This window comes from Oncorhynchus nerka, linkage group LG4 (assembly GCF_034236695.1).
Source record: "Oncorhynchus nerka isolate Pitt River linkage group LG4, Oner_Uvic_2.0, whole genome shotgun sequence".
Lineage (NCBI taxonomy): Eukaryota > Metazoa > Chordata > Actinopteri > Salmoniformes > Salmonidae > Oncorhynchus > Oncorhynchus nerka.
The window spans coordinates 11,296,495-11,313,305 of NC_088399.1; the positions used below are offsets into that span (position 1 = coordinate 11,296,495).

General features: G+C 42.2%; 1 protein-coding gene across 5 annotated transcripts in view; it reads right to left on the bottom strand.

The window, feature by feature from the left end:
• pam (peptidylglycine alpha-amidating monooxygenase) overlaps positions 1-16,811 on the bottom strand; it is a 156,399-nt gene that overhangs the window by 45,586 nt on the left and 94,002 nt on the right. For 4 of the 5 annotated variants that reach the window (XM_065017215.1, XM_029646549.2, XM_065017216.1 and 1 more), the window contains exons 16-17: positions 6,242-6,547; positions 3,618-3,747 (exon numbers count right to left, since the gene is read on the bottom strand). In XM_065017215.1, coding sequence (XP_064873287.1) covers positions 3,618-3,747; positions 6,242-6,547 — 436 coding nt within the window. The remainder of the gene's footprint in view (positions 1-3,617; positions 3,748-6,241; positions 6,548-16,811) is intronic. The other variant, XM_029646556.2, reaches the window with a different exon arrangement.

Consider the following 16,811-nt stretch of genomic DNA (forward strand, 5'->3'; position numbering starts at 1 on the left):
TACATTCATCTCTAGGAGACAGAAGGTGTCTCCTTCCTGAGCGGTTTGGCGGCTGTGTGGTCCCATGGTATTTATACTTGTGTACTATTGCTTGTACAGATGAGCGTGGCACCTTCAGGCGTTTGGAAATTGATGAACCATTGATGAACCAGACTAGTGGAGGTCTACAATTATTTTTCTGAGGACTTGGCTGATTTCTTATGATTTTCCCATGATGTCAAGCAAAGAGGCACTGAGTTTGAAGGTCGGCCTTGAAATACATCCACAGGTACACCTCCAATTGAGTCAAATTATGTCAATTAGCCTATCAGAAGCTTCTAAAGCCATGACATAATTTTCTGGAATTTTCCAAGCTGTTTAAAGGCACAGTCAACCTAGTGTATGTAAACTACTGACCCACTGGAAATGTGATACAGTGAATTATTTGTGTCATACACAAAGTAGATGTCCTCACCGACTTGCCAAAACTATAGTTTGTTAACAAGAAATGTGTGGAGTGGTTTAAAAACAAGTTTTAATGACTTAATGACTTAAGTGTATGTAAACTTCAACTGTATTTGGAATTTGCAACGCACGCTGAACAAATTGCGCACGTTGCCTTTCGCTCAGACTGTAGGCAATGCAATATTTTTTAGGCTTGGGTATGCTAATGATCCTCTGGCCAAATCATGCATTAGTTGGCTATTTTGAATGGTTTTATGTAGAGACAGAAGTTGGCTAATTAAGCTATATAATTTACTTAGGGAAAGCTTCCCTTAGCCTTAATCAACACGTCGCCTATAAGACCCTGTCAATCTACTTTCCCCCATAGCAGAAAAGTTTACCTATTCTACTGGTCAGCTTGTCAAGAACGATCTTGCCTAAACAGATTGGGACTGTTGTGAGACGATAGATCACAAATTCATACAACCAGTAGGCCTGGGCTAATTTATAATTTTTTAAATGTTGATAAACCATTATTTCTTAACATTATTAGTGCAGCAATGCACACATAGCAGTAGGCTAAGAGCAAATGTCCATTTGGCTACAGCTAAAAGGCGCTGTATGCTGTATGTGTGATAAATAAGATGCATGACACGGGCATATTTAATTCCAAGGAATTATGCAAATTAACCCATAGACAGATAAGCATTGACTGGTCAAATATATTTACATCAACTGGTATTTACGTCACCGAATACCTATTTTTTTACTTAAAAATCGCACTGTTGGTTAGGGCCTGTACGTAAGCATTTCACTGTAAGGTCTACACCTGCTGTATTCGGCGCACGTGACCAATAAACGTTGAATTGATTTAATTTGATTTTGAATAGGCTAAAAAGCATTATTTCGCAATGGGATTTTTTTTCTTTCTGCTGAACAATTGGCTGGTGCCAAATTTATTTATCGGCTTTTCTATGTATTTCTTTTACGGCCATTAGCGGCTGACGGAAACCCTGGCGTGGGCAATGGCACGATTTTAGAGGCCCTTCTCTTGGCAGCAGAGACAACATTTTGCTGTTTTAAAGCACAGCTACACATTTTGGCATGGAGCAGAGAACATTTGACAGTTTTAATGCTAGTTTCCTGCAAACAATTTTTGCAGTGGCAGCCACGATTTAGTAGCGGCGGTGCGCCGCTTCTCAGTGCATTTAGGGGAAACACTGCCCTGTGTTGGGTGCCGTCTTTCGGATGGGACGTTAAACGGGTGTCCTGACTCTCTGAGGTCATTAAAGATCCCATGGCACTTATCGTAAGAGTAGGGGTGTTAACCCCGGTGTCCTGGCTAAATTCCCAATCTGGCCCTCAAACCATCACGGTCACCTAATAATCCCCAGTTTACAATTGGCTCATTCATCCCCCTCCTCTCCCCTGTAACTATTCCCCAGGTCGTTGCTGCAAATGAGAACGTGTTCTCAGTCAACTTACCTGGTAAAATAACGGAAAAATAAATAAAATAAATACAAATGTTTACGAATTTGTTGTGCTTAAGATCCCGGAGTGCACCTTTAAGAGATCTTCTGGTTAAATAAAGAAGACAGTGGTCCTCTCTCAGATAAACATTACAGTAGGGAAACAGTATAACGGTACAGTCGTGGCCAAAAGTTTTGAGAATGCCACAAATATTATTTTTCACAAAGTCTGCTGCCTCAGTCTGTATGATGGCAATTTGCATATACTCCAGAATGTTATGAAGAGTGATCAGATGAATTGCAAAGTCCCTCTTTGCCATGCAAATAAACTTAATCCCCAAAAAACATTTCCACTGCATTTCAGTCACAAAAGGACCAGCTGACATCATGTCAGTGATTCTCTCGTTAACACAGGTGTGAGTGTTGACGAGGACAAGGCTGGAGATCACTCTGTCATGCTGTTCAAATAACAGACTGGAAGCTTCAAAAGGAGGGTGGTGCTTGGAATCATTGTTTTTCCTCTGTCATCCATGGTTACCTGCAAGGAAACACGTGCAGTCATCATTGCTTTGCACAAAAAGGGCTTCACAGGCAAGGATATTGCTGCCAGTAAGATTGCACCTAAATCAACCATTTATCGGCTCATCAACAACTTCAAGGAGAGCGGTTCAATTGTTGTGAAGAAGGCTTCAGGGCGCCCAAGAAAGTCCAGCAAGCGCCAGGACCGTCTCCTAAAGTTGATTCAGCTGCAGGATCGGGGCACCACCAGTACAGAGATTGCTGAGGAATGGCAGCAGGCAGGTGTGAGTGCATCTGCACGCACAGTGAGGCGAAGACTTTTGGAGGATGGCCTGGTGTCAAGAAGGGCAGCAAATAAGCAACTTCTCTCCAGGAAAAACATCAGGGACAGACTTGAAGGTACATGGATTGTACTGCTGAGGACTGGGGTAAAGGCATTTTCTCTGATGAATCCCCTTTCCGATTGTTTGGGGCATCCGGAAAAAAGCTTGTCCGGAGAAGACAAGGTGAGTGCAACCATCAGTCCTGTGTCATGCCAACAGTAAAGCATCCTGAGACCATTTATGTGTGAGGTTGCTTCTCAGCCAAGGGAATGGGCTCACTCACAATTTACCTAAGAATACAGCCATGAATACAGAATGGAACCAACGCATCCTCCAAGAGCAACTTCTCCCAACCATCCAGGAACAGTTTAGTGATGACAATGCATTTTCAAGCATGATGGAGCACCTTGCCATAAGGCACAAGTGATAACTAAGATAACTAAGAACAAAACATTGTTATTTTGGGTCTATGGCCAGGAAACTCCCCAGACCTTAATCCCATTGAGAACTTGTGGTCAATCGTCAAGAGGTGGGTGGACAAACAAAAACCCACAAATTCTGACAAAGTCCAAGCATTGATTATGCAAGAATGGGCTGCCCTCAGTCAGGATGTTGCCCAGATGTTAATTGACAACATGCCAGGGCGGATTGCAGAGGTCTTGGAAAAGAAGGGTCAACACTGCAAATATTGACTCTATGCATCAACGTCAATAAAAGCCTTTGACACTTATGAAATGCTTTTAATTATACTTCAGTATTCCATAGTAACATCTGACAAAAATATCTAAAGACACTGAAGCAGAAAACTTTGTGGAAATTAATATGCGTCATTCTCAAAACTTTTGGCCACGACTGTATATGTAACATCATCATAGCTACTTACTTGACCCCCCATTGGTGGTCTCCCCTGTGGAAGATGACCAGGTTGTCGTCTGAGTCCAGGGCCAAACCGGACACCTGACCCAGCTGGAGTGGGCTCTCTGGCCAGTCCGTCACCTCTTCCAGATGGTACTCTACACACACACACACACACACACGCGCACACACAGAGAGAGAGAGGAACGCCAGAAACCTGTGGTCAGCTTAACAATACCATAGGGTCGTTTCCAAGGAGGGAAAAATGACATCTGGCAAGTCGTTCGTTAGCATGGGGTAATGTAAACCAAATAGATTCCTAGCCGCCCCGGTGCAATGATCTCTTGTCTCACGTCATCACCCACTGTTTCCTAATAATCTGCTAATCTGCTAATAGTTTGGATTAATCTAAAGTGGAATGATTTGACATACACTGTACATTGCCAGGTCTCCCTTGTAAAATAAGTATTCTGATTTCAAATGGGACTTCCTAAATAAATATAGGTTAAATAAAAAATAAAAAACATCTGCATTCAGCAAGACACCATTTTTGGAATTGCTTGAGAGGACAGTGGAGGATGATAGGCTGCTGAGCTCAAACAAAAGGTTGCTGTGAGTCTAATGGAAGTGAACGTAAACACATTTCTGGCTACTACTGACGCATTAGCCTGAAAAATCTATTCACATTTAGTTGCTTGAGTGGATTTTCCTGCTCGTGCTCTTCTCTCGTTGATATGGTAACTAGGTCAAAGACCATTCACTGTAGACAATTACTAGACATAAGTAAACACATAATGAGACAAAGCTTATGTTAAGCATGTCTTATGGCCCTCGACCAAAAAACATTTTCGAAATTGCTAGCATTGGATAAAAATTAACTGCAACAGTTTAGCTAATGAAATGAAACCACATTGAGGTTTTCATTATAGGGCTAATAAGACAGAGCAGAGTGCAATAGCATGTAATGATGCATGTAATCATATTAATCTACAGAATAATGAAGCGTGAGCATGTCGTACACAACCACAAACATACTCTGCAAACTTCTGATAAATAAAAACAAAACAACATCAACGGCTGCAAGAGAGACTTTGTGAAATGTTGGTTGGACCGACATTTGGCTAGAAGGCATTACTGTACTGTAATTCAGGTCAAAAGGTCAAATGTCCAGTTGAACGTAAACACCAGCACTGGATAAGCAATCAGGTGTAGTGAACACCTCAGGACACTTCGTCGCCTTATTAAAATGGTTTGATGATTGAAAAGAGCCTATCATGTCGCGGGGATGGCATTTTCAATCAAGAATCATTGAGTGGATTTAGTATGTGCTAAAAACGTGTTTGAAAAGTCGCTAGGCCAAAGCCTTAAAAGGGTTTCACATTCACAACAACAAAATGTTTACTTGACAAGTAATGAATGATTATGTAAAGTGCTTATGTCGGGCTTACGTAATGAATATGAATACGTCATATAGAACATAAGCCCTTTTCAAATATCCTCTTTCACAGAAAAACTCAGATTTACATCTTCAAATACCACACGACCCAGTCGATGTTCAATATGCCAACATTCACTGCCTGCAACTCCATTCCACGCTGGCTGGCTGACTTCCCTAGGCAGTTTCTGCACTCAAAGGTACGACTGGGGCACCAACCCTCAGACAAACAGCTGAAAGCTTCTCTACTGTATGAATAAGTCATGGTATAATGTGGAGAGGAATGGCAATTAGTTGGTTAAAGTCTGGCCGGGAGACAACAAGGCGCTCCAACCGGTCTTCTCGCCACCGCCCCCAAAAACAGGAGCATATGCATGAAATCAAATTAATTTACACCCGTTTGTGTTGGTAATTGGATTTTCCACACCGGATTGATAGAGCCGGGACGGGCGGGCCGATAGGACGTATCCCTGATGTCGTTTGAGATTTGACATGGAAACTGGAATTGAGCAAGTCACAACAAGAGCTCCGCCTCGCTAACAGCTGGTTGGTATAAAAGACACACAAAAAAACAACTCAATTGGTATTGAGTAAAAGGGAACCTACTCAAGCCAAACGTTTAATTAGATTTTTTTTGCAGCTGTCAGCAAGCTTTGTTTTAACAACAAAGAGAGGGATGTTACAAAGGGGAAAGAAACACACCAGGAAGTCCTAATCTAGTCTTATTTCAACTCCTTTAAGCTTTGTGTAAATCTTGGCGATTTTCTTAAAAATTGTGGCGGAGCGCCCTTAATGTACTGTATGTATTTTTAAAAAATGGTCTATTAATTTCAATCCATAAATCAATCAATCAATCAATCAAATCACCTCTGAGAATAGAGCCAAAATTGGGCATGCTAAACACTGGTCTGGAATCAGCCTTTGCTTCATGTCTCTTAATCTGAACCAGTTCGATCAGAGCCTAAAGTTATCCCTGGACCAGCTACACTTCCAGTCTCATCAGCATGTAGGCTATAGCGCCAACACTGGGTGATTATGTGGAGCCTCACTATACCTGATTAATGAGCGCAATGAAATGGGAGGACATGGGAATAATAATAAATGTAAAAAAGAATAATAATTTGAAATCACATAAGGGCATGCCTTGGAATTGAAACATGCCAAAGCAAAAAGACGTCTTTCAAACACGGTTGATGTCAACCCCCCGGAAAACCCACCTTCTTCATCATCATCGTCAATCTCGACCAGGGCGTTAGCTGGCATTAGCTTGCTCCCGGGAGGCCTGGCCGTAGCCTCTAACTGGTGAAACTTGTGCACTCTGTCCCTCACCAGTATAGCATCCTCTCTGTCCAGGAAGCCTAGCCTGGGACTGGGCCAGCCCAGGTCCTTCTTTTGAATTATGCTATCAATCTGAGCCACCAGTTTGGCCTGGGCACTCTGCGCCTCGCCGGGCGTATACTTATGCACGTGGACTACGTCCTCGCTCTCGCCTAGGAGTTTGGACAGAAGGGAATAGAAGTCACCTGCACACAGACAGACAGACAGATAGGCAGACAAAAGGAGGGGAAAAGAAAGGGAAGGGAAAGAAAGAAAAGGGGAAACATGGGAAGTGTGAAAACAGGTGCGGAGAGGAAGGAGGAGAAGTGTAAGTGCATTCCATTGTAGATAGTGTCGCTACGAAGCTGGAACAAGGTGTTAGCAGGAAACACAGACAAAGGTAGGTGTGATATAGCATGCAGTCGTACCGTTAGTTAAAAGGATAGCTGGCAAAATTTTAAATGCTAAATTCACAAATATTAATGGAAAAATCCACCAAAAACCACTCATTCCTTTAATTTAACACTAATATGTGAGAACAATATTTTTTTGTGAACAAATGTTTCATTTTAGCGTAATAATAAGGTTGGTAACAACATGGAAAATCATTGTGGAAATATTTTTCAGCTCAAGTCAACTATGTAATGCTCTCCCTACGGGCTGGCTGGCTAGCTAGCTAGCAAACATAGCTACACACAATAACACCAAATACAATATCAGAGTGTAAAGTAGCTAGTTAGCTGTAAAATCATCTAAACAAACTACACTATCAGTTTAGGAGTCCCCAATCTCACCATGTTCAACCTGAAGATGCCTCACAGAGTGGAGTCTAACAATCGCAACAGCAGACATACTTTGAGGAGATGGAAAACAAAGCCCATGCTACGTCAATGGGCCGCACGGTGCATTCTGGGTGATTCTGGGACAAGTAGCACATGAACGGGAGTCTATTGGGCGCTAGCTCAAAAACCCAACATTAGCACAAATTTCGTCACCAAGAAGTACAACATCGCAAATCTTTACAGAGATGTGAGATAATTAACTGGCTCTCTGTAATATCATCTAGCTTTGGAATTCTGACATTACATACTTTCGAGGAAAATAGGCACGTTTATCGACATACTTTGAGAAGGGAATGCTTGACCAATAGCTTAGCAATTGCGTGACGCAGCATGACAACGGGAACGCGATTGGTCGACAGCCTGCTGGGTGGGGCATTATACGCTCCTTCTTTCATTTGATTCCAATCTCCTTTCTATAATATCTCTGACAATGGCACCTTGCAATTCACCCTGGACTAAACAGACAGACAGATAGGAAGAATGTGCTAGATCCTCCATTAAATTACAAAGTTCTCAGGTAGGAATATTGCAAAAAATATGAGAAGACATCCTCCCGAGTTATGACATCAGCCAGTATTGAAATCTGACATGTATGATAGACGTTTTCACAATGTAAAAGTCGTATTCCTATTAACTTCCAGTGTAGTGAGAGAGACTTTATCACAGGGCTACGTCATACCGGCCCGAATTGCTGCCCGCTTGAATGCCAATAACTCAGGTACACGTGAAAACATGAAATGACCCAGGGAATCAATAGAACATCACTCAGCGATGCATAAAAACAATAACATTAAAAATGGGTGAACCTTTCCTTTAACTCACAGCATTTTGACCAGTATGGGGTTGTAACATTTTTGGTACTATCCTTTGCTGCGGCTAAATGCACAGTACATAAAAATTCACAGTACATAAAATGTAACAACCCCTTTTCAAATTATGTCATTGTACTACAAATAAATATATTGTACTACAAATAAATATATTGTGCTACAAATAAATCTCAAAAAGACTAACAGACCACATCCTGTATACAATACAGAACACTGTGGTTATGATATCTTCTTAGGTATGCCTACGTTAAACTGTCATCTAGGCGAGGCCTAAATTCTTCACCAAGCTAGCCAACGGGTGGCAGGGAGTGTTCCGACTGGATCGCTGTGTGTGTGCGATCACTCATTGCATTAACAGCTGCGATGGGAAGTGACAGTGTCTCAGACCACTATGCATTCTGGAAAGCCACCCTACATCTACGACGGCGTATAATCAATTTCTCAGCGTAAAAAGGTCACATCTGAAAGCAAGAACAGCAATCACATCCCATAAAGACAATGGCACTGAACTCTGACATACTGCATAGCTGCACAAACACACACGCTGCATTTCAAAGAAGAGGCTTCTGCCCGTTTTTAATAGGTTCATATTAAAGGTTAGGTAGAATAAATGTAACCAGATGTAACAAACATTTGTATTAGTATATGCATCAAAAGACCCAAGACTTTCTTCTTTTTTTCGAGTTATGACATAGAGCTAATCAGAAATCAGAAGAATGACAAAGAAAATGTCGGAAAATGTTTTCCGGGGATTGATGTAATATGGAGGACCCGGCAAGCCAGCCTATCCACTATAATGCAAACTCCAACAGAAATAACTTGAAATGTATAACTTCAAATTAAACCAAATTGTTTGCACTCATGACTACAGGTTTTAATTAAAATGTTCAGCAAATACTTTTGAAATGTTAGAAATCAACTTGAAAGGTTGCTAGCCAACTAACCTGCTAACGTTAGCCCTGTTAGCCTGCTAACTTTAGCCCTACCAGGCTACTAACGATACGTTAGCAGTGCATGAGTCAACACCTAGCTTACAGCTTCATTTATCAAAGAATGTTAGCTATATGCAGTTATCTTAGCCAGCAGCTAGCTAGCCAGCCAGCTAAAGTTAGTTATTTAGCTATTAGCCTAGCCAACCACTACGGTTATGGTTGGCAAACTAAAGCTGAACTACTGGAGACCAGCTAGAACACAACTAACACAATACAACCAAAACATAAGCGCAGATTAAAAGCAAAGAGAGAGCAGAGACTTACAGATTGATGGCTGGGACCCATCTGATGGTAAAACGTTTAAAAGAGTGCAGGCTGAGTTAGCAACCAAAGCGAGGGGGAAGCAGGCGCTTCACTGGGCCAGCGGTTTGCTGATGTCAACGTTGTGAACAGAGTGCCCCATGGTGGCGGTCGGGTTATGGTATGGGCAGGCATAAGCTATGGACAACGAACACAATTGCATGTTATCGATGGCAATTTGAATGCACAGAGATACCGTACACGAGATCCTGAGACCCATTGTTGTGCCATTCATCCGCCGCCATCACCTCATGTTTCAGCATGATAACGCATGGCCGCATGTCGCAAGGATCTGTACACAATTCCTCCTTAGCTGAAAATGTCCCAGTTCTTCCATGGACTTCATACTCACCAGACATGTCCCTCATTGAGAAATTGTTGCATGTTGTGTTTATATTTTTGTTCATCGTACATGCTAGCATGGCTAGTGGCTAACCTTAACCAGCTTGAACTAGCTACCGAGCTAGCATACGAACTTGGTAGCACAGAGTAGATCCTCCATATGTTGTTGAGAAATAGCACATTGTGGGTAGTTTAGAAGATATCCAGAAATAAGGTCATTAATAAATATGTAATAACCCAAAAACATGAACTGTTTGTACTTATAGGTAACCAGATCATAACTACAACTAAGTCTTTGATCACACTGTTGTTATAATGTTGAGTAAAAACTCATGTTTCCTACCCTTTAAACTAGTTTGGTGCTGATAACAGAATGCTACAGTGTTGTATCATCAGGAGAAAAAAAATATCACAGTTATCCATTCTCTTGATCAGTCAACCCTTGTGTGTTTAAGAGAGCTTCCTTCAAAAAGTGTAGCTCAATTCCAACAATAATCTCTCATAAACACCTTTTTTCTGTCTTTATCGGTTGAGGGAGTCCTCTTTAACGTACAGAGACACACACACATACAGTAGTTGAGCTCCACCCACTGTGATATATGAACTGTAGCAGCTCCTTATTTATTGAGCCCATTCATCAGAGGCAGGATCGGCAAACACACACAGACAACACCAGAAGCCCTGAATGACAGCTAGTGGATTTGTGTCCTAATAACAGCAAAGGAAAATATAGCCAGTCATTTATCAAACTGTCCCGATCTGGAGAGGCCCAGATAATAAGAGGATCAGATTCTCAGGGAGGGAGATGGAGGGAGGGAGATGGAGGGAGGGAGGGAGGGAGGGGGAGAGAGAGGGGGAAAGGGAGAGAGAGGAGTGAGACAGAGAGAGAGAAAATTAGAAAAAGAGAGGGAAAGAAGGGAGAGAGAGAGGGAAGGAGGGGAGAGAGAGAGAGAGAAAGACAGAGAGAAGGACCAGGAGCGAGAGGGGGAGGGGGAGGGAGACATAGATAGATGGAGAGAGGGAGGGAGGGAGAGAAGGAGAGGGGACACCGAGGTACATGGAGGGAGAGGGGGAGGGATAGGGATGGAGAGGGGAAGAGAGAGGGAGGGAAAGAACAAAATGACAGCGATTGAATGTGTGAATGTGGGTGTTTGTATGAGGAGAGAGAGAGAGAGAGAGAGAGAGAGAGAGAGAGAGAGATAGGGGGAGAGAGACTAACCAGGTTTCCATCCAATATTTTTATGCGATTAAAACAGCTAATTTGTCGGTAAAAATTTTAAAAGTCGACAAAACAAAGGTCAGGGCTCTGTGCAGGCCAGTCAAGTTCTTCCACACCGATCTCGACAAACCATTTCTGTATGGTTATGGGCATTTTCATGCTGAAACAGGAGAGAAGCTTCCCCAAACTGTTGCCATCATCTAGAATGTCATTGTATGCTGTAGCGTTAAGATTTCCCTTCACTGAAACTAAGGGTCCTAGTCCAAACCATGAAAAACAATCCCAGACCGTTATTCTTTATCCATCTAACTTAACAGTTGGCACTATGCATTGGGGCAGGTAGCGTTTTCCTGGCATCCGCCAAACCCATATTTGTCCGTCAGACTACCAGATGGTGTAGCAGGATTCATCACTCCAGAGAATGCGTTTCCACTGCTCCAGAGTCCAATGGCGGCGAGCTTTACACCACACCAGCTAACGCTTGGCATGGTGATCTTAGGCTTGTGCGGCTGCTCGGCCATGGAAATCCATTTCTTGAAGCTCCCAATGAACAGTTATTGTGCTGACGTTGCTTCCAGAGGCAGTTTGGAACTCAGTAGTGACGTTTGCAACTGAAGACAGACAATTTTTACAAGCTACATGCTTCAGCAGTTTCATTCTGTTAGCTTGTGTGGCCTACCACTTCGCGGCTGAGCCGTTGATGCTCCTAACGATTCCACTTCACAATAACAGCATTTACAGTTGACTGGGGTTGCTCTAGCAGAAATTTGACAAACTGCCTTGTTGGAAAAGTGGCATCCTATGACGGTGCCACATTGACATTCACTAAGCTCTTCAGTACGGGCAATTATACTGCCAATGTTTGTGTATGGAAAATGTATGGCTGTGTGCTCAATTTTTTACGGCTATCTGCAACGGGTGTGGCTGAAATAGCCGAATGCACTAATTTGAAGGGGTGACCACATACTTTTGAAGTGTATCTGTGACCAACAGATGCATAACTGTATTCCCAGCAGTGGAGACTCCTCAGAGGAGGAAGGAGACGACCATCCTCCTTAGTGAATTTCATAAAAATAGTAAAACATTAAAAAAGTTATTATTTTTAGATAAAACTACACTAAATATAATCACGTCACCAAATAACTGATTAAACCACACTTTTTGCAATGGTCTACAGTAGTCTCAACAGTACTCTTTAGGGTGGCACCAAGGTGTAGCAGGAGGACAGCTAGCTCCCATCCTCCTCTGGGTACATTGACTTCCAATACAAAACCTAGGAGGCTCGTGGTTCTCACACCCTTCCACAAACTGACACAGTAATTATGACATCTTCCGGAGGACGTCCTCCAACCTATCAGAGCTCTTGCAGCATGAACTGACATGTTGTCCACCCCAAACAAAGGATAAGAGAATGAATCTAGTACTGAATGCATAAGCTACAGCTAGCTAGCACTGCAGTGCATAAAATGAGGTGAGTAGTTGACTCAAAGAGAGAGAAAGACAATAGATGAACAGTTTAGAAAATTAAGGATAATCTAGAAAGAGATTGTATTTTTTTCACTTTCAGTTTACTAGCAAATGCAGCAAGCTAGTTTAGCCTACGCAAACACCGTGCTCAAAAAGAGGGATGCTATGTTAGCTAGCTGGCTATGAGTATCCAACACAACACTGGAACTCTTGCAAGTCAAGGTAAGCTTTTGGTTTTATTAATTTATTGCCACTGGGGCCCACCTGTGTAAGTGACAAACTGCTTAGTGACTGTACACTAACACGTTAGTTCTATTAGCTAATATGGTGACAACGATGTAGGCTGTGTGTTGTGGTTTTGTGAAGTTCACAAGAGAAGGGAGAAGGTGAGAGGAGGAGAGCGTATAGATACGAGAAGGCGGCAGGTAGCCTAGTGGTTAGAGCGTTGAGCCAGTAACCGAAAGGTTGCAAGATCAAATCCCTGAGCTGACAAGGTAAAGATCTGTCGTTCTGCCGTCATTGAAAATAAGAATTTGTTCTTAACTAACTTGCCTAGTTAAATAAAGGTTCAAATCATAATAATTTTAAAAATACAATGTGGCTGTTATGAAAGTGAACTGTGTTTACGCATAATCAGGGGTGTATTCATTCCGCCGATTCTGTTGAAAACCGTTTTCTTAAACGGAAGCAAACTAACAAAACAGGGATTTGCAATTGTTGGACTAATGATTCAATCCTATATCAGCTAGATGCAGGCAAGAGTGTACAAGGTGGTATTGAATATGTCACTGCCTGTCCATGTATCACGGTCTGACAACTAAATATTTTCTCTCGACCTACATAGTTATTCTAGATTTGTGTAAGATCAGTGGCAAATCATTTGTAAAAACAGAGAAGAGTTACGGCCCAAGGCAACTGCCTTGAGGGACACCACACTGTACAAATCCGATTTTAGAGAAGCTTCCATTGAAGAACACTCTCTGGGTTCTATTGGATAAATAACTGTTCAACCATGTGATGACAGGTGATGTAAAGCCATAGCAAGTGAGTTTCTTCAATAACAATGTATGATCAAAAACATCAAAGGCTGCATTGAAATCTAACAATTACAGCTCCAACTATCATCTTATTATTCATTTCCTTTAGCCAATCATCAGTCATCATAGTCAGTGCAGTGCAAGTTGAGTGCCCTTCTCTATATGCATGCTGAAAGTCAGTAGTTAACGTGTTCTCTGAAAAATAGCATTGTATTTGGTCAAACACAATTTTCCCCATCAGTTTACTAAGAAAAGGCAGAAAACTGATTGGGTGGCTGTTGGGGCCAACAAACGGTGCTTAACTATTTTTGGGCAGTGGAATTAATTTAGTTTCCTTCCATGCCTGTGGACACACACACTTCTTTAGGATTTGGTTAAAGATCTAGCAAATAGGGGTGGCAGTACAGTCTGCTACCATTCTCCATAGCTTCCCATCAAGGTTGTGTGTACCTGGTGGCTTATCATTATTGATGGATAAATGCAGTTTTCCCACCTTGACCAAATTCAAAACAGCAATGCTTCTCTTTCATTATTAGATCATTTATACAAAAATCTGATTGTTCACTGTTCAACATTGTCATTTTACTTCTGGGTTTTTCCACTTTACTAGTGAAACAGACATTGAAATTATTGGCAATATCGAAAGGTTTTGTTATAAATGACCCATCAACTTCAATGAACGATGGAGATGAATTGGGTTTTCTGCCTATTTAAGGTACTTCAAAGTCTTGTTCCATTGTGTTTTATGTAATTTATCTTGATTTGGTAATATAATTTCTTCTTATTTTTGTTAAGTTTATTCACAACATCTCTCAATTCATAGTACAGTATGTCAACCAATCAGCTGAGCATCCTGACTTAATTGCCACCTCTTATTTGCATAATTTAATTGAAACACAAAAAATGTCAATTCACTTCATTTTAACACTATATACCGCAACACCATCAGTATAGTTGAAAATGCAATGGAAACCCATTTAACTTGTATTTTTTTGTTCGGCACACTGGAATTTATTAATTTAAGTTATTTTAATGTGCACTACATCATCACACACAGCTTTTTATCTGCAACGAGTCAATTTGATGGAAATGCATCTCTGGTGGGAAAATGCACTTACTTTATTTATGCAGATTTTAGAATATTTGCATGAAAATCTGTTGCCAATTGGATGGAGACCTAGATAGTGATGGAAACCTAGCTACTGATATGGAGAAATGAAAAACCAACACCCTCATTAAGGAAGCTTGATAAGGGGGAGGACCGCCCTATTTTATCCAGTAGTTTTGGCATATCGTGTTTGATACCACAGCTTTTCTCTACTGCAGCGTTTGTTTGTCTGAGTCTGACATGTTTGTACTTATACTCAAGGATCCCAACTAAGACGCAGGGATACGAACTGCCCGCTTCGCATCTTAAAACAAATCTACCGTCAAACAGTATTTCAAGGGCACTCTTGATAAAGCTTCCTCACTTTCCACCTGTCTTGAGTTTATCTAACAGAGAGAAAAGTGAGTGCCATGGCACAACGCATCAGCCAGCAAACTCAATAAAAAAACAGCTGGGGAGCAGAGGAGGTGGGTCATGCGTTATCGTGGCTTTCGTTTTGGTAGCCATGGCAACCAGGTTAACCTATTTGTCATGGTGGAAATAAGCAAACAGAAGGGGGAGTGATTACCCACACGGCTCTGAAAGGGGGAGTGATTACCCACACCGCTCTGGAAGGGGGAGTGATTACCCACACCGCTCTGGAAGGGGGAGTGATTACCCACACCGCTCTGGAAGGGGGAGTGATTACCCACACTGCTCTGGAAGGGGGAGTGATTACCCACACCGCTCTGGAAGGGGGAGTGATTACCCACACCGCTCTGGAAGGGGGAGTGATTACCCACACGGCTCTGGAAGGGGGAGTGACTACCCACACGGCCTTGGAAGGGGGAGTGATTACCCACACGGCTCTGGAAGGGGGAGTGGTTACCCACACGGCTCTGGAAGGGGGAGTGGTTACCCACACGGCTCTGGAAGGGGGAGTGACTACCCACATGGCTATGTAGAACTACATTATTATTATTTGGCAGGTCAAGAGTTCCCATCAACTCGTACAGAAATGTCAAATCTGTGATGTCATGACTGTGTAGCATACTGTACAGCACACTTATTGAAAACGATTCCCATAACTTGATCCCCCCTAATATCAACAAGGAACAAAGTAGATTAGGGTGACAGATTTATGGACTTCCCAGAGCCGAATAGATTAGTCTGTTTGCACGCAGTCTGTTCAAACAGTACAAATTTCCCCCACATACGGAACAGAGCAGAGCCCAGAAATTATACCCTACTGTAGCTATAGTCAAATCGTTATACAGTTTATGTAAAAATACTTAGAATATTGCATATAGCACCTCTTTGTATTGGCACGGTCATATCTGAGCCACTGGCATTGTCTCTGTATTCAGTAATATATTCCAATTGCCTGGGCTGTTGTTTCAATGGCTAGTGATGTTAGCATCACATAGAGAGGTGTGAGGGGTAGTTGTTGGGAAAAACAGCTTGCACAACAACTAGGCTTCAATTTTCCTTATTTTTTTTCTGTCAGTTTCTCCTTAGAAATTTGTGATAAAACAACAGATTAAGACAACCAGACTTAATTTTAAGTATCTACGAGTCTTAGAAAAACTCTATATAAATCCCAAAGTACATTACTTCCGTTAGGGCCTCTAGGATCTCAAATGGCTTTCCAGTATATCCAAGACGTCTTAGATATATCCTGGCTACGTTTCTAACCCAAGTATCCACTCATCAGGAATGCTGAATGTACTAGTACACATTATCAACTCATGTTTCAAAGCTGGCTTGGCTAATAGCTGCTCTGCTCTCTCTCACGCGCTCTTCAACCAGGGCTCGTAGCGTGACCTTGTGACCTTGTGTACAGCATGTCGTCATTATGGGCCCGCTCTTGGGCAGGAAACGATGCGTTCTGCTGGACAGGAAGAAAGAAAGGAGCCATGTTGTCGCTAATGGAGACTGGAATCTCCCAGGACGGTGCCGAAGCAATCTGGCACCTTAAATACCCGACAAGCTGGCGATTGGCCACAACACAGCGCTCTGCGCTCGTTCAGTCACAACTCATTTAATAAGAGTATCAAGGCAAGGCAAGCCGGTTGCCCACCCCCACCCCCCCGCCAAGGAACTGGTAAAGCCGACACATGAGCCCCTTAATGATAATGGGACTGTCTGCCAGTCAACCGATGCCAATTTACAGCACGTTGCTCTGTGGTTTGATTGTCTGCTCTGCTCGTTTGGTCCCATGATAGATCGTTAGCTCTGATGACGCTCGACAGCTGAACAAAGAGCCTGATCTGACAATTTCAATAACAACATCATAACACATCATCAATATAGCCAAACAAAATATAGCTTTATCAATTGTTATAACCCTGTCA